This window comes from Nerophis ophidion, linkage group LG11 (genome assembly GCF_033978795.1).
Source record: "Nerophis ophidion isolate RoL-2023_Sa linkage group LG11, RoL_Noph_v1.0, whole genome shotgun sequence".
In the NCBI taxonomy this organism is placed as follows: domain Eukaryota; kingdom Metazoa; phylum Chordata; class Actinopteri; order Syngnathiformes; family Syngnathidae; genus Nerophis; species Nerophis ophidion.
This window is the reverse complement of record NC_084621.1, coordinates 35,605,481-35,629,108: the sequence shown is the minus strand read 5'-3', so window position 1 is coordinate 35,629,108 and position 23,628 is coordinate 35,605,481. Positions and strand designations below refer to the sequence as shown.

Sequence of the window (23,628 nt, the reverse complement as noted above, 5' to 3'; positions counted from 1 at the left end):
AATAAAAGGTCACTCTGATTTTTGATTTATTAAAAGCCTACTGAAACCCACTACTACTGACCATGCAGTCTGATAGTTTATATATCAACGATATTAACATTGCAAAACATGCCAATATGGCCTTTTTAGTTTAGTTTACTAAATTGCAATTTTAAATTTCCCACGAAGTGTCGTGTTGAAAACGTTGCGGTATGATGACTCGTATGATGACGCGTGCGTTTGACGTCTCGGGTTGTAGCGGACATTATTTTCCAGCCCAATCCAAGCTATAAGTAGTCTGCTTTAATCGCATAATTACACAGTATTCTGGACATCTGTGTTGCTGAATCTTTTGCAATTAGTTCAATTAATAATGGAGAAGTCAAAGTAGAAAGATGGAGGTGGGAGCTTTTAGCCTTTACCCACACAAACACAGTCGGTGTTTCCTTGTTTAAAATTCCCAAAGGCGAAGCTTTACTATGGATCAGAGCGGTCAAGCGAACATGGATCCCGACCAAATGTCAACCAGCAGTTTTCGGTGAGAAAATTGTGGTAATAAGTTTGCTCTTACCGGCGACATCGGCAACATCAGCGGAGGTTCTAGCAGCGTGACTTGCCTCAGAGACACTGGGTCAACACACGTACCCGTGGCCACACCCGTCCGACTTTAGGTACTATTTAATCTCACTAAAACACTAACACAATGGGCAGATAAGGGATTTTCCAGAATTATCATAGTGAATGTGTGTAATAACATCTGCAATCGCCTTTTTTTTTTTTAACTTATTTTTTTTATCTTTATATTTTCTAGTCCTTTACTATCAACATCCTCGTTCACAAATCTTTCATCCTCGCTCAAATTAATGGGGAAATTGTCGCTTTCTCGGTCGGAATAGCTCTTGCTGCTGGAGGCTCAAATTATAAACAATGTGAGGATGTGAGGAGCCCTACAACCAATGACGTCATGCGCACATCGTCTGCTACTTCCGGTAAAGGCAAGGCTTTTTTATTAGCGACCTAAAGTTGCGAACTTTATCATCGATGTTCTCTACTAAATCCTTTCAGCAAAAATATGGCAATATCGTGAAATGATCAAGTATGACATAGAATGGACCTGCTATCCCCGTTTAAATAAGAAAATCTCATTTCAGTAGGCCTTTAAAGGTCAGAAAAGCAGCCAGTATCTGGTGAGGCCACCATTTAACCACACATATCCTTGGCATAGAGTTGATCAGAATGTTGATTGTGGTCCTGTGGAATGTTGGACCACCCCTCTTCAATGGCTGTGCCGGCTTGATGGATATTGGCAGGAACTGGAACACGCTGTCGTATACGCCCATCTGCAGCATCCCAAACATGCTCAGTGGGTGGCATGTCCAGTGAGTATGCTGGCCATGCAAGAACTTGGATGTGTTTAACTTCTGGGAATTGTCTACAAATTTTTGCAACATGGTGCCATGCATTGTCATGTTGGAACATGAACACCTCTTCAACACCCCAGACACCATCAAATGTGAGCATTTGCCTACTCAAGTCGGTCATGATGACAAACTGCAGTCAGGTTGAGACCCTGATGAGGACAACAAACATGCAGATGAGCGTCCCTGAGACGTGTTCTCTGAGTTTGTGCAGAAATTATTTGGTTATGCAAACCAATTGTTGCAGCAGCTGTCCGGGAATCATGAAGGTGCACCTGCTAGTAACAGTGGGGCAAAAAGTATTTAGTCAGCCACCAATTGTGCAAGTTCTCACACTTAAAATGATGACAGAGGTCTGTAATTTTCATCATAGGTACACTTCAACTGTGAGAGACAGAATGTGAAAAAAAATCCAGGAATTCACATTGTAGGAATTTTAAAGAATTTATTTGTAAATTATGGTAGAAAATAAGTATTTGGTCAACTATTCAAAGCTCTCACAGCCCCAAAGCATGATGTTTCCACCCCCATGCTTCATAGTAGGTATGGTGTTCTTGGGATGCAACTCAGTATTCTTCTTCCTCCAAACACGATGTATCCATTTTGGTATATACTCAACTCATCGTGTTTGGAGGAAGAAGAATACTGAGTTGCATCCCAAAAACACCATACCTACTGTGAAGCATGGGGGTGGAAACATCATGCTTTGGGGCTGTTTTTCTGCTAAGGGGACAGGATGATTGATCTGTGTTAAGGAAAGAATGAATGGGGCCATGTATCATGAGATTTTGAGCCAAAACCTCCTTCCATCAGTGAGAGCTTTGAATGGTTGACCAAATCCTTATTTTCCACCATAATTTACAAATAAATTATTTAAAATTCCTACAATGTGAATTCCTGGATTTTTTTTCACATTCTGTCTCTCACAGTTAAAGTGTACCTATGATGAAAATTACAGACCTCTGTCATCATTTTAAGTTGGAGAACTTGCATAATCGGTGGCTGACTAAATACTTCTTTGCCCCACTGTATGTACGTCTTGGGCTGGTGCGCTTACACGTGGTGGGCAGTTGTGAGGCCGGCTGGATGGACTGCCAAATTCTCTGAAACACCTTTGGAGACCACTTATGGTAGAGAAATGATCATTAAATTCACAGGCAACAGCTCTGGTGGACATTCCTGTAATCAGCATGCCAACTGCATGCTCCCTCAAAACTTGTGACATCTGTGGCATTATTTTGTGTGATAAAACTGCACATTTTAAAGTAGCCTTTTATTGTGGACAGCTTAGGGCACAAATGTACAATAATCATGCTGTTTAATCAGCATTTTGAAATGCTAAACCTGTGAGGGGGATGCTTTATCTTGGAAAATAAGAAAATACTCACTAACACAGATTTAGACGGACTTGTGAACAATATCCGACAGGAAAAGGTATTTTTTGTTTATGTAAAAGTTTAAAATTTTTGAGTTCAACTCATTAAAACTAAGACTAAAAACAAATGTGTTGCCTTTATATTTTTGTTCAGTGTACAAAACAAGTAAAACATTCACAATATTTGCATTTTGATAGGAAGAAATATGTTAATGTTTCTTTCCTAAAATAAAAGGCTCAAACAGACCAGTGAATGTATATTAGGACTTTTGAGAAAGACATGAAAGTCAACACCAAACAATTACTTCCCAAGTCAGTCATCTTTTCTTCCTGTCACTCAAACAGTCGATTGACCTGAACTGAAGCAGCCCTGACCCGAAACAGGCTGGAAAGTATAAGGAGTAAAACCACAAGGCTCAGAGACGGCTTCTTCCCTGAAGCTGTCAGATAGCTGGATTCTCCATAGTCTCCTTCTGCTCTTCTTTCTGCCCCTCCCGGGACCTGAGTCCAAATTGTGTAGTGTATATGTGCAATTTTGAACAAGTATGAAAAATAAAGCTCATTGAATCCTTGAAAAAAGTATGCCAAAGGTTGTTCACAGATGTGAGTCACAATCACATAATGTTGTTTCCTGTTTATGTTGTTTTTGAACCACCTTTGTAGAGGTTGAACCTCCTTTTGGAATAAGCCTCAAAAAGCCAAAGAACAAATGTAAAGTTATTTTTTTTCTAACTGATTTGCGGCCTCATGTTTTGGACACTCGGGTGAAGAGAGGGGTGGAGATTTCTACCGATCACCACCTGGTGGTGAGTTGGCTGCGATGGTGGGGGAGGATTCTGGACAGACCTGGCAGGCCCAAACGCATTGTGAGGGTCTGCTGGGAACGTCTGGCAGAGTCTCCTGTCAGAGAAAGTTTCAATTCCCACCTCCGGAAGAACTTTGAACATGTCACAAGGGAGGTGCTGGACATTGAGTCCGAGTGTACCATGTTCCGCACCTCTATTGTCGAGGCGACTGATTGGAGCTGTGGCCGCAAGGTAGTTGGTGCCTGTCGGGGCGGTAATCCTAAAACCCGTTGGTGGACACCAGCGGTGAGGGATGCTGTCAAACTGAAGAAGGAGTCCTGTTGGGTTCTTTTGGCTCATAGGACTCTGGAGGCAGTGGACAGGTAACGGCAGGCCAAGCGGTGTGCAACTTCAGCGGTCGCGGGGGCAAAAACTCGCACATGAGAGGAATTCGGGGAAGCCATGGAAAACGACTTCCGGACCGCTTCGAAGCGATTCTGGACCACCATCCGCCGCCTCAGGAAAGGGAAGCAGTGTACTGTCAACACCGTGTATGGTGCGGATGGTGTTCTGCTGACCTCAACTGCGGACATTGTGGATTGTTGGAAAGAATACATCGAAGACCTCCTCAATCCCACCCACACGTATTCCTATGAGGAAGCAGTGCCTGGGGAATTCTGTGGTGGGCTCTCCTATTTCTGGGGATGAGGTTGCTGAGGTAGTTAAAAAGCTCCTCGGTGGCCAGGCCCCCGGGGTTGGATGAGATCTGCCTGGAGTTCCTTTAGGCTCTGGAGGCTGTGGGGCTGTCTTGGTTGACAAGACTCTGCAGCATCGCGTGGACATTGGGGGCGGTGCCTTTGGATTGGCAGACCGGGGTGGTGATCCCTCTCTTTAAGAAAGGGGACAGGAGGGTGTGTTCCAACTATCGTGATGTCACACTCCTCAGCCTTCCCGGTAAGGTTTATTCAGATGTACTGGAGAGGAGGCTACGCCGGATAGTCGAACCTTGGATTCAGGAGGAACAGTGTGGTTTTCGTCCTTTTTGTTGAACTGCGGACCAGCTCTATACTCTCGGCAGGGTCCTTGAGGGTGCATGGGAGTTTGCCCAACCAGTCTGCATGTGCTTTGTGGACTTGGAGAAGGCATTCGACCGTGTCCCCCGGGAAGTCCTGTAGGGAGTGCTCAGAGAGTATGGGGTATCGGACTGTCTGATTGTGGCAGTTCGCTCCCTGTACGATCAGTGTCAGAACTTAGACCGTAATGCCGGCAGTAAGTCGGACACTTTTCCAGTGAGGGTTGGACTCCGCCAAGGCTGCCCTTTGTCACCGATTCTGTTAATAACCTTTATGGACATAATTTCTCGGCACAGTCAGGGCGTTGAGGGGTTCCGGTTTGGTGGCCGCAGGATTAGGTCTCTGCTTTTTGCAGATGATGTGTTCCTGATGGCTTCATCTGGCTGGGATCTTCAGCTCTCACTGGATCAGTTTGCAGCCGAGTGTGAAGCGACCAGAATGAGAATCTGCACTTCCAACTCCGAGTCCATGGTTCTCGCACGGAAAAGGGTGCAGTGCCATCTCCGGGTTGGGGAGGAGACCCTGCCCCAAGTGGAGTATTTCAAGTACATAGGAGTCTTGTTCATGAGTGAGGGAAGAATAGATTGTGAGATCGACAGGCAGTTTGGTGCGGCGTCTTCAGTAATGCGGACATTGTACTGATCAGTTGTGGTGAAGAAGGAGCTGAGCCGAAAGGCAAAGCTCTCAATTTACCAGTCAATCTATGTTCCCGTCCTCACCTATGGTCATGAACTTTGGGTTATGACCAAAAGGATAAGATCAAGGGTACAAGCGGCCGAAATGAGTTTCCTCTGCCGGGTGGCGGGGCTCTCCCTTAGAGATAGGGTGAGAAGCTCTGCCATCCGGGAGGAGCTCAAAATAAAGCTGCTGCTCCTCCACATCGAGAGGAGCCAGATGAAGTGGTTCGGGCATCTGGTCAGGATGCCACCCGAACGCCTCTCTAGGGAGGTGTTTAGGGCACGTCCAACCGGTAGGAGGCCACGGGGAAGACCCAGAACACGTTGGGAAGACTATGTCTCCCGGCTGGCCTGGGAACGCCTCGGGATCCCCCAGGAAGAGCTGGACGAAGTGGCTGTGGAGCGGGAAGTCTGTGCTTTTCTGCTTAGGCTGCTGCCCCCGCAACCCGACCTCGTATAAGTCGAGGAAGATGGATGGATGAATGAGTTTTTTAGGTCTTTTCTTTCTCGGAAATAGCATCAAGTTTAATTTGCAAACATTTAAAGTTGACTGCTAACCAATTGCTTTTGTTTTTAGCAAGTCATTATTTTAATACCCTCAACTTTTAAGGGGATCATAAAAAAACATGAGCTAAATAACCTTAAGCTAATTTATTAGCTGAATTAATGCATACTTTCACTCGAAATTAACAGTGTTGTATTCTCAGTACTGGAATACGTATAACAGTACTACAGTACATGCATGTGTTTGCACCAACACGAGCAACCCTCCAGGTCATTCAAAAGCAAATGAAAAAGCATGACAGTAACATTTTCCCATTTTTTTAACAGCACACCGCTACCTCACTAACTTTCATAACATGTAGGAAACTATGGTATGTGTGGCGTATGGATGTCACTTTAGTTGTATGCAGTTTTTAAAGTCAAGGTTGGGCTTTTTTTGTTGTTATTGTTTGTCATGATTTGAACCCAGGATCAATCTTTGTGTGAATATTCAAACAAGTAGTGTGGTGGTAGAACATTGATTTACAGGTGCCACGTATGAAAGTACTTTAAGTTGTATAAAGTACAGTATACAATAGTAAAACATGTTCTCATGATAATTCAGAATTTTCTTTGTTTGAAAGATTTTATACTGTACTTGACAAATGACCAGAAAGCCACTGTGACACATTGTTCATTTTTTAAATGTTTTTTTATTTTTTATTTTTTATGAATAGCTGTGAGCATAATTGTCAATGAGGGATTCCTACTCACTGCTATTACTCACTGGAACTATGATTAATACTGATACTGTTGTTGATATTATTCATTTTTGTTTGACTACTTTTGGATTGTTTTGTGTCATGTTTGTGTGTCCTCTCAATTGCTCTGTTGATTGCTGTTCTGAATGTTGCTGGGCCAGGTTTGGTTTTAGAATTGTAATTGTATTACTATGGTATTATTTGGTTTGATTGATTAATGATAAAAAAAAAAACAAAAAAAACAAAAAAATATATATTTCATACTGAACTTGACAGATGACCAGAAACGTGAATGTTTGCCAAGGCTCAGCCTCTAATGGAATATAAAATGTTTTATAAATGCACAACCCGAGCGTCCCTGGTTCAATTCCCACCTAGTACCAACCTCGTCACGTCCGTTGTGTCCTGAGCAAGACACTACACCCTTGCTCCTGATGGGTGCTGGTTGGCGCCTTGCATGGCAGCTCCCTCCATCAGTGTGTGAATGTGTGTGTGAATGGGTAAATGTGGAAGTAGTGTCAAAGCGCTTTGAGTACCTTGAAGGTAGAAAAGCGCTATACAATTACAACCCATTTATCATTTATCATTCTAATACAGTACCTCTGCTATACTACTAAGGATAATACTAATACAGTAATGTAAAAGTTTGTATCATTATATAAAAATGGTGTTTTACAGTACAAAACATAAAAAAATGCAATATTGTTCTGATGATTTTTACTAATAATGTATAATATATGATATATATACATATATATATTTGACCCTTGTTCACCCCTGGGAGATGAGGGGAGTAGTGGGCAGCAGCGGTGGCCGCGCCCGGGAATCATTTTAGTGATTTAACTGCCAATTCCAACCCTTGATGCCAAATGCCGAGCAGGGAGGTAATGGGTCCCATTTTGGTATGACTCGGCCGGGGTTGGAACTCAACACCTACCGATCTCAGGGCGGACACTCTAACCCAGGGGTCACCAACCTTTTTGAAACCAAGAGCTACTTCTTGGGTACTGATTAATGCGAAGGGCTACCAGTTTGATACACACTTAAATAAATTGGCAGAAATAGCGAATTTGCTCAATTTACCTTTAACTCTATGGTATTATTAATAATTAATGATATTTATCTTTGTGGAAACACTGATCATCTTAATGATTTCTTACAATAAATATGTATTTTTGATGACATGTTTTAAAAAGGTTGAAATCCAATCTGCACTTTGTTATAATATATAACAAATTGGACCAGGCTATATTTCTAACAAAGACAAATCATTATTTCTTGTAGATTTTCCAGAGCAAAAATTTTAAAAGAAATGCAATTGACTTTGAAATAAGATTCAAATTTGATTCTACAGATTTTTCTAAATTTGCCAGAATAATTTATTTGAATTTTAATAATAATAAGTTTGAAGAAATATTTCACAAATATTCTTCGTCGAAAAAACAGAAGCTAAAATGAAGAATTAAATTAAAATGTATGTATTATTCTTTACAATAAAAAAATAAATTTACTAGAACATTGATTTAAATTGTCAGGAAAGAAGAGGAAGGAATTTAAAAGGTAAAAAGGTATATGTGTTTAAAAACCCTAAAATCATTTTTAAGGTTATATTTTTTCTCTAAATGTGTCTTTCTGAAAGTTATAAGAAGCAAAGTAAAAAAAATAATGAATTTATTTACACAAGTGAAGACCAAGTCTTTAAAATAATTTCTTGGATTTTCAAAATCTATTTGAGATTTGTCTCTCTTAGAATTCAAAATGTCAAGCAAAGCGAGACCAGCTTGCTAGTAAATAAATACAATTTAAAAAAAAGAGGCAGCTCACTGGTAAGTGCTGCTATTTGAGCTATTTTTACAACAGGCCAGCGGGCGACTCATCTGGTCCTTACGGGCTACCTGGTGCCCGTGGGCACCGCGTTGGTGACCCCTGCTCTAACCACTAGGCCACTGAGTGGGTCCACGGAACGACCACGTTATTCTCTGTATTATGATGAAAATAATACATATATACTACACATAATATGTGATTATTTATGTAATCCAGCCAATTACTCTACGATCTAAATCTAAAACAGCTTTTACTGGCATTACCAACATGAACTGCCAAACTACTGGTTGATTTTTCACTGATATTGAAAAAATTATTTGAAATAAAAAATATTAGTCAGTTAGTCTTTTTTTGTTTTTGATTTTGTCTTAAAATTTGGTCTGTCAAATGGTAATTTTTGAAAATCAAATTAATTACACTTGAATCGGATTAATCATGATTAATTACAGTTGCTACAAAAGCATTACTTAACGTATTTGTGGTACTTCTGTAGGCAGAACCACCGGATAGTCCACCAGTGTTGCTTCTAGCGAGCAGATGCCTCAAAGACATGTTTTCCTTTTAGATGCTATTTGAAAGTTGTTTTGCTGCAGTAAAACAATTCATCGCTGCAATGTATGCAAATGATCTTGCTCTTATCTAAAGTCCCGTCAGGGTGTAATTTGACACATCAGAATCACCTCACTCCTCTTTGCACACAGGAACCCACGCTGCCTTTCAAGTAATCATCCGCGGTTAAGCTAAAGGAGCACGTGGGCTCAAAATAAATTGCGGGATTAATCTGCGTTTATACATACTACTTTGTGATTAATCACATACCTCAACTGGGCAAATTTGACAGCCCTACTTAACATATATTTCCATCCATCCGTCCATTTTCGACCGCTTATTCCCTTTGGGGTCGCGGAAATATATTTCCCTCTCTGGAAAAACTAAAGTCATGTTATATTTAGAGTTTTCTCATACAATATAAATATTAGAGCTGACGCTATCGATTATTTTTGTCATCGAGTATTTCATTGATTAGTTTGTCCGATTAATCGAGCAGTCAGATTTTAGGGTAAAAAAGTTGAAATATACCAAGATTTTTTCTGCTTGCCATAATCTTTATTCTTTCTTTTAAAAAAAGCAATTCATTAACATTTGAATTGTACTTTTAAGATGTTTGCATTTATAACAAATAAAAAACACTCTCCAATGTTCGCTGCCCCACAGATTAGGCACCCACATACCCACACTCTCATGTGTGCTCTTTAACATTGGCCGTACGGAAACTATATCCGCATTATTAAAGTTCTGGGCACTCCATGCTGTCTAAATATTGTTTTAGTTACACTAATTAAACTATTAACCAAAGCTTTTTTCCAATTGATTCATTGTTGCAACATTAATAAAAAATATGTTTATTTTTAATTCCTAATTTATTTTTTTGATGTAAACCATGAGAATAATTTGAATATTAAAGTTCTGGGCACTGCATGCTGTCTAAATATTGTTTTAGTTACACTAATTAAACTATTAACCAAAGCTTTTTTCCAATTGATTCATTGTTGCAACATTAATAAAAAATATGTTTATTTTTAATTCCTAATTTATTTTTTTGATGTAAACCATGAGAATAATTTGCCTTAAAACAGGGGTGTCAAGCTTATTTTAAATCAGGGGCCACATGGAGAAAAATCTACTCCCAAGTGGGCCAGACTGGTAAAATCATGGCAGGATAACTTAAAAACAAAGACAACTTCAGGTTTTTTTTTTGTTAAAAAATAGGACAAGCACATTCTGAAATTGTACGAATCACAATTCTCATGTTGCGGTTAATAAATTATTTGTTGTTATTTATATTTTATGAATAAATTATTTGATAATGTTTATCAGTCAACTCATTGGTGTTAATTTTCTATCAAGATAAAAAAAAATCACATAAAAATCAAATAGCAGGATGATATTTATGTAGTTTGATCATTTTCCTCGACTGATGTACTAACATCATGTGGTTTGTTTTACACGTAAGTAGCATCATCTACAAAGATACAAAGAATTTCTATTGCGACATCTAGTGGACACATTTAGAACAGCAGTTTATTTCATTCAAAAATGTTGGGTTTATTTTTAAACTTAGCATATGCATCCCGTGGGCTGGGTAAAACCTGTTCGCTGACCTGATCCGGCTATCGGGCCGTACGTTCGACACGCCTGCTTTAAAATGTAATAATAAGAAAAATAGATCAGGTCCATGCATGCCAATTTAATATTTTATTTGTATCGCCCCAAAAGGCCAACTTTTGTACTAACTACCAAGCACATTTAATCTAGACTAATTCCTCATGTCAGGGGTAGGGAACCTATGGCTCTAGAGCCAGATGTGGCTCTTTTGATGACTGCATCTGGCTCTCAGATGAATCTTAGCTGACATTGCTTAACGCGATAATTATGAATAATTTCGCTGGTAATCACAGTGCTAAAAATAACGTGCAAAATATAAAACATTCTCATGCATTTAAATCCATCCATCCGTTTTCTACTGCACCTGTTCAAGAAGTCGCATTAATGGTAAGACGTATTGTATGTCACGATGGGGAGGTCGCAGCTATCTGCAGGGTCGTTCCCCCAGGGAGGCAGACGGACTACTCGGGACATGGCATTTAGGTAAAAACATGATTTAATTTAAACTAAAAAAAGATACAAACAAAAATCGCTCACAGTGGAGGCACAACATGGGCTAAGGAACAAAGCTAACGCATAAACAGACTATGAACATAAATCAAACAAAACTTACTTGGCATGGCATAAAGCACGAAACTATGGCAAGGCATGAAACAAGTCAGCACAGGGCGACTGACTGGCAAAGACGAGCTTAAATACTGCCTCTGATTAGTGCTCGGGAAGCAGGTGGGCGGCCATTTTGTCCACCAGAGACAGGTGGACAAAATGAGTAACCAAGGAAACTAGACAAGGGAGTGGAAAAAAACAGGAACTTAAAGAGTAGAAAGGACAAACAGCACATGGCCAAACAAAAACATGATCAACATTATTGGTTAGCTTCAGAATAACAATGTTATTAAAAAGAATAAGAGACTTATTATACTCTAAAAATGTTGGTCTTACTTAAAAATGCACTCATATAGTTGTATTCAGTGTTAAAAAATATGATATGGCTCTCACGGAAATATATTTTGAAATATTTGGCTTTCATGGCTCTCTCGACCAAAAAGGTTCCCGACCCCTACCTCATGTGAACGGGCTGAGTCGCGTTTCCAGTAGTTGTTGCCGTCATTACGGCCGGTTGGAAGACTTTATTTATTTATGTTGGTTGAAAGTTGGCTCGGCTTACTGGTATGAAAGGCGAGTGTTGCAATGTTTCCATTGTTGTCGGCACTTTATTGGCGGCATGGAGGTTGCACTTCAAAAGGCAGCTGGAACAAAGAAAGAACGGACGCGAGCCCAGCTTGTCTTTGAATAGCAGGTGCACCTTTCTCTTTATTATGAGCTTGAATCGTCAAATAAGGAAATGATCAAAGTCATTTTGTGTCACGGCGCAGCAGGGGATTAATGAATGAAACATATTTTGAATTGAAAACCATCAACAGGCGGGCTTTCTGCATGTGTCGATTCTGACAACATAGCTCTGTTAACAAAAGCATGCTCTTCGTTGCTACGAATGTCTAATGTGGACGTCACAAGGCTTTCTGTTGGAACCTCAGTGGCCATGCTCTGTCCATGAAAGGCTGCGGCACAAGTGTGGAGAGATGGTTTGCGGGAAAGGCGGCCGCTGGAGGAGGAGGAAGAGGAGGGAGGAGAGGGATGGGGTGATGAGCAAGAAGGATGGAGGGAAACAGTGAAGAGAGCGGGAAGGCAGAAGGCTGAAGGTGATGAGGGAAGCCCAGGGAGTGAGTGAGCTGAGCTGGGTGGATGTCAGAAGGGGAGGTTGCATTTGAGAAGTTGGCGTGTTGCAAAAGAAAATGATGGAGGCTTGCTAAAGGTGGAGTCAATGCAAGGTGGGGAAGGTTGGGGACACCCACAGCTAAATGCTGAATCAAGTCCTCCTGGGGGTTCATGTGCAGGAGCCTCTCTTGGAGGACCGGACCTGTTTGTATCGAGTGATGATGATTCTGTGGAAGCTTGAGGGAAGATGCGGGTATGCACCTTTCCTCTGAAGTCCCACTGTCGTCCTCCTGGGTGGTGCATGTCAAGTTCACGTGAACCTCTGCTTTCTCTTCGCTTTGTTCCAGAACTTTCTGCATGTGCTCCCTCGCTTGCTCCTGCAAGAGGCGATACTTGTCCATCTCCTCTGCAGTAAAGCTGATTGGCTTAGCGGTCTCTCTACCCGTGTCCTTGCCTTCAGTCCTGATCTGCTCTGCACACATATTTGGCATACTGCTTGCCAAGACAATAGGATGTCCAACGTTCAATTTTGGATTTAACATGTCCTCACAATCCTTTTCCTGACCCCTCTCCAACTGTTCTCTTCTCCTTCGAGCCTTTCTCTGGATTGCAGGGAGTTTCCCAATGAGGGGGAGAAGCAAAGTCTTTATTGGTTTTTGGGGTACGGGATCACTTTGGCATGGGATGATTGTGTCTGTGGTCACGGAGACAGAATTTCTACCATGATTGTCTTCAAACTGGGACATATTGCTGTCACTGTTGTGGGTGTTGGGGTCTGGGATTAGAGCTGATACTGAGTTTTGGGAGGGAGATTCGGAGCCACTGTGCATCCTTGCCTTATTTGGTAACTGGGATGAGACGGGGGTCATCCCACAAGTCATTTCTGAACATGTGCTGCTCTTGCTCCAGTCCCAGCTAAGCTCAGAGACGTTGATGCTGCTACATGGGCTGCAGGAGCGGGAACTGTGACTGGACTTTTTATCTGGGCTGTATGTCCGCCTACTTGTCCAACATTCAGGACTGGAAAAGTACCTAAAGTGGGAGCGGGAAGACCCCCACTTACAGCTGGGGCTCCATCTGCTGTCAGGGCCTGTCCTGGAGCCTGAGGTGGACCTGCGTGTCCGCCTGTCTTCCCAGCTGTCACAGCTGCCTAATGTCCACCTATCCCAATCCATGTCTTCTGTGCTTAACCTCCTGCCTGTCCTGTGCCCGCCTCTTGGACTTGGGCTGGCCCTGTTGCCCCAATCCCACCCAAATGCTCTGTTTCTCCATCCCCATCTAGACTCCTCCCCATGACACTCCCACTGTTCTGTATCTGAGAACAAATCTCTGTATTTAGAACCAACTTGCCTTCCCCTGTCCGTCTCTTCAAAACGTCTCCAACTATTTTGGTTTCTGTGAATGAATCTCCTGTCCCCGTGGAGGAGTTTTCTCTTTCTTGCCGGGCTGCTACCACAACTGTTGTCAGGGTAACTGCAGTCAATGAAACTCCTGGGGTTGCTATGGTGACCTGATTCCCAAAACAGCTTTGAGTTGCATCCTGGGGAGAAAGAGTGTAAGGAGCAGTGAGATCCCCGCAGAGCATCCTCCCGCTCCACGGCAGGCGTACCTCTGGAGAGCTGGGAGGAGACGTGGAGGTGTTCACCTTGGTCTCCGCTTGCCAGGCGCTGCGATCCCAAGCTGTGGCTCCTGTGAGGCCTCCTATTACTAACAGACACGTAAACTGGCTCGGCCTCAGATCTCCCCGGGAGAAAGCTGCTCCCAGCTCTCCATACCCTTCCTCTTTCCAACCAAACCTCCCTTTCCTCCCCACACCCCCCTCTAGTCTCCGCTCGTCTGTCACTGCCATTGAAGACCGCAGAGACGACACTCTTTACTTTACACCTTACTGATTGTTGCCTATTTGTGTCCCTTCCCCCCTCCTTTCTCTTCCCTAGCTTCTTTATGATGCTTTGACTTTTGCTCTTTTTGCGTATGATACACCCGTGTAGATGAGGTGCGCTGGCACGCTCCGACATGGTCTCACTCTCGTTCTCACACCTGGACGGTCTGATGCATATCCCGTGTGTGTCAAGCTTGGTGACAGATTCTAATTTACAGCTTAGGGCTGTGATGGCTCTCTCCCCGATCCCTGTTGCGCCTACTAATCTGTCTCCCGGAGGAGTCTGAGTTTTTGTGTTAGAGCTGTCACTACAAGTGGGGTCAAATGGAAAGGAGGCAGCCTTCACACGATGCTCTATACTTAGCATGCGTGACGCTCCTTCTGATCCTTCCCCTGACGATGGAAGCTTTTTTTTCTCAACAAACAGGTGTGCTTCTTCTTTGACATTCTCCTCAGCTTCTTTCGCTTCGCGTGCGAGGCTTTCCTCTTTTTGTAAACAGTAGTGAGTGTCAGGTGTAAGAATAGCAGACTCGCATGAGTTTGATGCATCCGACGGACCACGCGGTTGATGCAGATTTTGTGCATGTTCTTCTTCTGCCGGGGTTTGGGCTCTCTTAATACAGTTAGGGTTGCAGCTGTAAGAGATGCACGGCTGAGACTTGGTGAATTTAAGTAAACGGACAGGCCATGGTACACAAGTGGCGCCATCTTTACTTAAGACGGACGTGTGCACACTTTCACCGACTCCTAATTCCTGCTTATCCGCATGACTCCCATCATTACTGTGATTATCTTTCACCGTGTCCCTTATTTCAGTGCCTTCTTTAGCTCCCATTTTGCTTTGTCCAACACTATCAATTTCCCTGTCTAGATCCTCTAGTATTCCCTTGATCCGCTGTTTCATTTGCTCCCTCCTCTCTCTCTCCTCCTCTTCCTGGTCAGAGAAGACGGAGGCGGAGGGCTCCAGCCGAGGACCCCTACGCGAGAAACAGAAGGACACCCCACGCCTGCCTCCGGCTCGCCCCCGCCCCTCCAAAGGCAGCTGGTATCCCGCAAGAGGCTGCTGATTCACTGCAGGACGGTCTGTATTGGACTCTGGATGAGTGATTAGCCGAGACTCAGTTGGAGAGGCCAGCGGTATTTGGGAGGGAGGCCGGCATGGATTTACTCGTTGGTGGCTCAGTAGAGATGTTCTGTCTTGTTTGGCTGGGGGCCTCTGTGTGTGTTTGAATGCTTCACATTTGTCCGCTGGGCTGCAGGCTTTGTGCTCCATGCCTCTGTCTTGATGCTTATGATGCTGCAGCTGCTGGCTAACCAGCCTCACAGCACTTTTTAGCTCGTATGTCCTTCCTTGGATTCTGCAATGACAGATGAGACGGAACATAGTCACTTTGTTTCTGTTTATTCATGCAGAAAGACAACAACTTTTTTGTAAGACAAACCTATTTACCCACTCTGTGAATAGGGTCAGTAATTACATTAATTTGGTAGGATAAATTGCTATAGTACATTTTGAAAAGATGTTCTAGAACTAATCCAACCCCATCCACTTTATTTATGTAGCACATTTCAAAAAACAATATACCTTTCACAAAGTGCTGCACATAAGTTGAAACCTACATACAGTACAAGGAGAGTCAGTAATATAAAACATTTTACTATAAAAAAACAAATAAATACATACAATATATCTGAGAAAAAAAATAGACTAAAAAAACAACTCTCATGCTGGTCTAAAAGCCAAAAAGTAAAAATATGTTTTAGGATGTGATTTAAAACTCATTAAAGAGGCAGCCGTCTGCATACTAGTAGGGATATTGTTCCATAGTTTTGAAGCCACAGCAAAAAATGCACGATCACCTCTGAATTTTAAACTGTTTTTGGGACGACAAAAAGAAACTGATCAGCTGACCTCGGAGGCCTTGTGGGGGTGTACATTTTTAAAAGGTTTGACAACCAGTATGTTGTGGCGCTAATCCGTTAAGAGATTTAAAAACAAACACAAATATTTTAAAATGAATTCTAAAATGAACTGGGAGCCAGTGAAGGGATTTTAAAATGGGGTAATTCGTTCATGTTTTTTAGTGCCTGTTAAAATGCGAGCATCAGCATTTTGGACTAACACCAATTGAGCGATTGAAGCCTGGTTCATTCCATCATAAAGGGAGTTACAGTAGTCCAAACGTGATGAAATAAAAGCATGAGTTACCTGCTCACAGTCATTTGAATATAAAACTGATCTAATTTTTGCTAAAAGTCTGAGATGATGAAAACTAGATTGTAAAACGGAGTTAATCTGAAGTTCTAATATAAAATCATTGTCAAACTTAAAACCATTGGTGTGACCGTGGGTTTTAAAAAAGGCATCAGGGGGTCCAGGTCATTGGGGTGAGCATTCTGTTTTTCTTTTGAGTAAAATAAAATAACTTCCGTCTTGTTCTAATTTAATTTCAGAAAGTTTACCACCAACCATGCTTTTATGTCCTCAAGACAATTTAAAAGTGATTTTAAACATGTGTCATTTTCTTTTTTAAAGGGACATAGATTAGCGTATCATCCGCATAAAGATGAAATGATATATTATGTTTTTAAAAAATGTGTTTAATGTGCATAATGTACACTGAAAACAGGATTGGTTCTAGGACTGAACCATGAGGGACACCACAGGACAAGAGAGCAGAGGCTGAAGCCGAATCATCAATTTGGATTTTAAAAGTTCTGTTTGTGAGATATGACCTGAACCATTTCAAAAGTGTGCCTTAAATTTTAAACCCACACATTGTTCTAAGCCACTAACGCGTGTTAGTCACAATTCCAAACAATTTCTCTGTGATTATTTTTGCTGTTTATTCTTTGGTATTGCAAATGCAGTATTGACACCTTTAGATTAGTGTTCCCTAGTTATGACAGAGCAGGAATTAATTATTTTTATTTTGTTTTTTGTATTTAACATGATTTTCGTAATATATTATTTGGTATATAAATTCTAATACAATATTTTTAGGGTTACAAGTTAAAAAAGCTTGTCTTGACTGCTGAAGTATGACTCGTTGGCCTAAACATGTCTTTCATTTTTTTTTTTTACATTTTTGTTTTATTTGCAAAAAATATAGAATGTTAATCAATCTAATAAAAGAAGATAGAGCGACTCCAACCTAATCCCATCTTCACAATACTTGGTTCTTGGTTTAGGAATTTACAAAGCAATTGAAAATATATATATATATATATATACATATATATACATACATATATATATATATATATATATATATATATATATATATATATATATATAAATGTATATATATATATATATAAATATATATATATATATATATATATATATATATATATATATATATATATACACATATACGATATTTAATAAATACAATACAAAAAAAGAAAAAACATAAAAGCAACAGTACCAATACTATTACGACTACTACTAATAACGACAATATCAAAAAAAGTTGATAAATGCTTTTGATAAAAAATTGTCCATCAATCCATCAATTTTCTACTGCTTTTCCCTTTTGGGAACCCGGGGGGTGCTGGAGCCGATCTCAGCTGCATATGGGTGGAAGGCGGTGTACATCCTGGGCAAGTCACCACCGCATCGCAGGGCCAACACAGATAGACAGATAACATTCACACTCACATTCACACACTAGGGCCTATTTAGTGTTGCCAATCAACCTATCCTCAGGTGCATATTTTTGGCGGTGGGAGGAAACCGGAGTACCCGGAGGGAACCCACGCAGTCACGGGGAGAACATGCAAACTCCACACAGAAAGATCCCGAGCCCGGGATTTGAACCCAGAACTACTCAGGACCTTCGTATTGTATGCACATGCACTAAACCCTCTCCCACCGTACTGCCCACCATGCTGACCAAAAATTGTATTCCTTAAAAAAATATTTTGTAAAATCATCCATCCATTTTCTACCATTTGCCCTTTCGGGGCTGTGGGGGTGCTGGCACATATCTCACCGTGCCCACCACTTCCCGAAGACAGCTGGCACTCCACTCGGCGACGGAAAGTTTCTGTGAGTATGGCTTCCTGCGCTTTGTGCACTTTACTCATGGATAGGTTGGCTTTGCTAGAGAGCCGTGTCCGCCAGTTAGAGCAGTGTAATTTTGTAACTTTAGATGTTGCGGACACATCTGCTAGCGTTAGCTGTAGCGAGCTAACTAGCCCAGCTTGTAGCAGCCCTAAGCGGCCTACAAGCTACGGTGTACCGGTTGAGACGCATAATAGATTTAGCCCTTTAGCTAGTCTTACACCCCAGTCTACCGGGCACCACACTTTAGTCATTGGGGACTCCATCACCCGAAACATAAAGCTTAGCAAACCAGCCACAATTAAGTGTATTCCCGGGGCTGGAGCACCTGACATTGAAGCTAATCTTAGGGAGCTAACTCGCAACAGGTCTAGTAAACACGTACGGCAGGCTAACCGCATCACTAGTTATGCGAATATAGTAATACGCGTTGGCTCCAATGACGTTAGGATGAGACAATCAGAGATTACAAAGAGAAACATAGCCAGGGCTTGTAATCTCGCCAGAAAGATGTCCAGGCATCGAGTAATTGTCTCTGGCCCCCTGCCTGGGAGAGGCAATTATGAGAGATATAGCAGATTAGTCTCTCTTAACAAGTGGCTGGATAGCTTCTGTAGACAACAGGGATTTACGTTTATTGATAATTGGCCCTCTTTCTGGGGAAAACCTGGCTTGCTGAGGAGAGACGGCCTTCACCCTAACCAGGAAGGCGCTATCCTCTTGTCTTGGAACATAGATTTCGCATTGAGCCACATTTGACTAACTGCACTAGAGCAAGCCCGGTCACAGGCAATTACAGAGCCTGCTAGCCTGGGTATGGAGTCAATTAAGTTAGAACTAGCCAGCGCCAGGCTGGATAATCCCTGTACACATAGCAATTTTCGTAGAATAATACACAACTCACAAAATGTTTTTTCTGCTATGACTATGACTACGTCAGAGTTAGACATGCGTTCTACTGAGGTGGCAAATTATGATGCATTCAGTTTATCGCAGCGCCAAGTAGACAATCTGAAAATTCCCGTCATATCAATTCCTAGATATGGTCGTAATTATTTTAAGTACACTGCGCATAATAAACGCAACATTTTTAATATTGCTACTACGGATAATTTTATCAACAACTCCTTAAAACAGCCCACTACCTATAATATGGGCTTTCTAAACATCAGATCTTTGTCTCCCAAAACGGTATTAGTTAATGAGGTCATTAGAGACAACAACCTTAACGTCATCGGTTTTAGCGAAACCTGGTTTAAACCAGACGACTTTTTTGCGATAAATGAGGCATCCCCTCCTAACTATACGAATGCGCATATTGCCCGTCACCTCAAAAGGGGGGGGGGGTTGCACTAATATACAACGAAAACTTTAACTTTAGTCCTAACTTAAATAATAAATATAAATCGTTTGAGGTGCTTTCTATGAAGTCTGCCACAGATCTGCCTCTGTGCCTGGCCGTTATCTACCGCCCCCCAGGACCCTATTCGGACTTTATTAGTGAATTCTCAGAGTTTGTTGCTGATCTAATGACGCACGCCGATAATATAATTATAATGGGGGACTTTAATATCCATATGAATACCCCATTGGACCCACAGTGCGTGGCGCTCCAGACTATAATTGATAGCTGTGGTCTTACACAAATAATAAATGAACCGACGCATCGCAGCGGTAATACGATAGACCTAGTGCTTGTCAGAGGTATCACCGTTTCCAGAGTTATGATACTCCCGTATATTAAAGTAATGTCCGATCATTACCTTATAAAATTCGAAGTTCAGACTCATGTTCGGCAAGCTAATAATAATGATAACTGCTATAGCAGCCGCAACATTAATGCTGCCACAACGACGACTCTTGCTGACCTACAGCCCTCGGTAATGGCACCATTCCCAAAGTATGTGGGCTCTATTGATAACCTCACTAACAACTTTAACAACGCCCAGCGCGAAACCATTGATAGTATAGCACCGCTGAAGTTAAAAAAGGCTCCAAAAAGGCGTACGCCATGGTTTACTGAAGAAACTAGAGCTCAGAAATTATTATGTAGAAAGCTGGAATGCAAATGGCGCACGAGTAAACTTGAGGTGCACCATCAAGCACGGAGTGATAGTTTAATAACTTATAAACGCATGCTTACCTTAGCTAAAACTAATTATTACTCAAATCTCATCCGCATTAATAAAAACGATCCAAAATTTTTGTTTAGTACAGTAGCATCGCTAACCCAACAAGGGACTCCTTCCAGTTCCTCCACCAATTCGGCAGATGACTTTATGAAGTTCTTTAATAAGAAAATTGAACTTATTAGAAAGGAGATTAAAGACAATGCGTCCCAGCTACAACTGGGTTATATTAACACAGATACAACTGTATATACGGTGGATACTGCAAATATCCAAAATAGTTTCTCTCGTTTTGATGAAATAACATTAGAAGAATTGTTACAACGTGTAAATGGAATAAAACAAACAACATGTTTACTTGACCCACTTCCTGGGAAAATTATCAAGGAGCTTTTTGTATTATTAGGTCCATCAGTGCTAAATATTATAAACTTATCACTTTCCTCGGGCACTGTTCCCCTAGCATTCAAAAAAGCGGTTATTCATCCTCTCCTTAAAAGACCTAACCTCGATCCTGACCTCATGGTAAACTACCGACTGGTGTCTCACCTTCCCTTTATTTCGAAAATCCTCGAAACAAATTGTTGCAGAGCAGCTAAATGAACACTTAGCGTTTAACAATCTATGTGAAACCTTTCAATCCGGTTTCAGGGCAAATCACTCGACTGAGACAGCCCTCGCAAAATTGACTAATGATCTATTGCTAACGATGGACTCTGATGCGTCATCTATGTTGCTGCTCCTCGATCTTAGCGCTGCTTTTGATACCGTCGATCATAATATTTTATTAGAGCGTATCAAAACACGAATTGGTATGTCAGACTTAGCCCTGTCATGGTTTAACTCTTATCTTACTGATAGGATGCAGTGCGTCTCCCATAACAGTGTGACCTCGGACTATGTTAAGGTAACGTGTGGAGTTCCCCAGGGTTCGGTCCTTGGCCCTGTACTCTTCAGCATCCAAATGCTGCCGCTGGGTGACGTCATACGCAAATACGGTATTAGCTTTCACTGTTATGCTGATGACAACCAACTCTACATGCCCCTAAAGCTGACCAACACGCCGGACTGTAGTCAGTTGGAAGCGTGTCTTAATGAAATTAAACAATGGATGTCCGCTAACTTTTTGCAACTTAACGCCAAAAAAACGGAAATGCTGACTATCGGTCCTGCTAGACACCGACCTCTATTTAATAATAAATGATAAATGATAAATGGGTTGTACTTGTATAGCGCTTTTCTACCTTCAAGGTACTCAAAGCACTTTGACACTACTTCCACATTTACCCATTCACACACACATTCACACACTGATGGAGGGAGCTGCCATGCAAGGTGCCAACCAGCACCCATCAGGAGCAAGGGTGAAATGTCTTGCTCAGGACACAACGGACGTGACGAGGTTGGTACTAGGTGGGATTTGAACCCGGGACCCTCGCGTTGCGCACGGCCACTCTCCCACTGCGCCACGCCGTCCCATACAACTAATACAACTTTAACATTTGACAACCAAATAAGAAAACAAGGTGACTCGGTAAAAAATCGGGGTATTATCTTCGACCCAACTCTCTCCTTTGAGTCACACATTAAAAGCGTTACTAAAACGGCCTTCTTTCATCTCCGTAATATCGCTAAAATTTGCTCCATTCTGTCCACTAAAGACGCTGAGATCATAATCCATGCGTTTGTTACGTCTCTCCTCGATTACTTTAACGTATTATTTTCGGGTCTCCCCATGTCTAGCATTAAAAGATTACAGTTGGTACAAAATGCGGCTGCTAGACTTTTGACAAGAACAAGAAAGTTTGATCATATTACGCCTGTACTGGCTCACCTCCACTGGCTTCCTGTGCACTTAAGATGTGACTTTAAGGTTTTACTAATTACGTATAAAATACTACACGGTCTAGCTCCAGCCTATCTTGCCGATTGTATTGTACCATATGTCCCGGCAAGAAATCTGCGTTCCAAAGACTCCGGCTTATTAGTGATTCCTAGAGCCCAAAAAAAGTCTGCGGGCTATAGAGCGTTTTCCGTTCGGGCTCCAGTACCCTGGAATGCCCTCCCGGTAACAGTTTGAGATGCTACATCAGTAGAAGCATTTAAGTCTCACCTTAAAACTCATCTGTATACTCTAGCCTTTAAATAGACCTCCTTTTTAGACCAGTTGATCTGCCGCTTCTTTTCATTCTCCTATGTCCCCCCCTCCCTTGTGGAGGGGGTCCGGTCCGGTCCGATGACCATGGATGAAATACTGGCTGTCCAGAGTCGAGACCCATGATGGACCGCTCGTCGGGACCCAGGATGGACCGCTCGCCTGTATCGGTTGGGCACATCTCTACGCTGCTGATCCGCCTCCGCTTGAGATGGTCTCCTGTGGACGGGACTTTCGCTGCTGTCTTGGATCCGCTTGAACTGAACTCTCGCGGCTGTGTTGGAGCCACTATGGATTGAACTTTCACAGTATCATGTTAGACCCGCTCGACATCCATTGCTTTTGGTCCCCTGGGGGGGGGGGGGGGGGGTGCCCACATCTGAGGTCCTCTCCAAGGTTTCTCATAGTCAGCATTGACACTGGCGTCGCACTGGATGGGAATTCTCCCTGCCCACTGGGCGTGAGTTTTCTTTGCCCTTTTGTGGGTTTTTTCCGAGGATGTTGTTAGTCGTAATGATTTGTGCAGTCCTTTGAGACATTTGTGATTTGGGGCTATATAAATAAACTTTGATTGATTGATTGATTGATGATTTTTTTCTAAATTTTTAAATCACTTTCTTGTGGTCTTCGTAACATTTAATGGTGGTTCTTTGGTCAACATTTTGCATAGATGATGTTTTACAGATCATCTTCAAGCCACATTTTGACCGTTTCTTCAAGATGCAAAGATTTGTGGGTGGTCTGATTTACATGTCTCCACTTTGATTGTATCTTTTCCCCGTCAGCCATATTGTAGTTATTAGTGCTTCAATATGGCGTCTACTGAAGAATATACCGTATTTTCCGGACTATAAGGCACACTTAAAATCTTTTTTTTTCTCAAAACTTGACAGTTTGCCTTAAAGTTAAAGTTATAAGTACCAATGATTGTCACACACACACACACACACACACACACACACACACACACACACACTAGGTGTGGTGAAATTTGTCCTCTGCATTTGACCCGTCCCCTTGGTCACCCCCTGGGAGGTGAGGGGAGCAGTGGGCAGCAGCGGTGCCGCGCCCGGGAATCATTTTTGGTTATTTAGCCCCCAATTACAACCCTTGGTGCTGAGTGACAAGCA

The 23,628-nt window shown here is 42.1% G+C and overlaps 1 protein-coding gene across 2 annotated transcripts in view; it reads right to left on the bottom strand.

The window, feature by feature from the left end:
• Positions 1-11,075: 11,075 nt before the first annotated feature.
• Positions 11,076-23,628, bottom strand: part of LOC133561982 (G patch domain-containing protein 8) — a 151,080-nt gene continuing 138,527 nt past the window's right edge. Inside the window, exons 4-5 of one of the 2 annotated variants that reach the window (XM_061915743.1) lie at positions 13,873-15,503; positions 11,076-13,803 (exon numbers count right to left, since the gene is read on the bottom strand). In XM_061915743.1, the coding sequence (XP_061771727.1) occupies positions 12,056-13,803; positions 13,873-15,503 (3,379 nt within the window). In that variant the 3' untranslated portion in view covers positions 11,076-12,055. Of the gene's footprint in view, positions 15,504-23,628 lie in introns of both variants that reach the window. The other variant, XM_061915742.1, reaches the window with a different exon arrangement.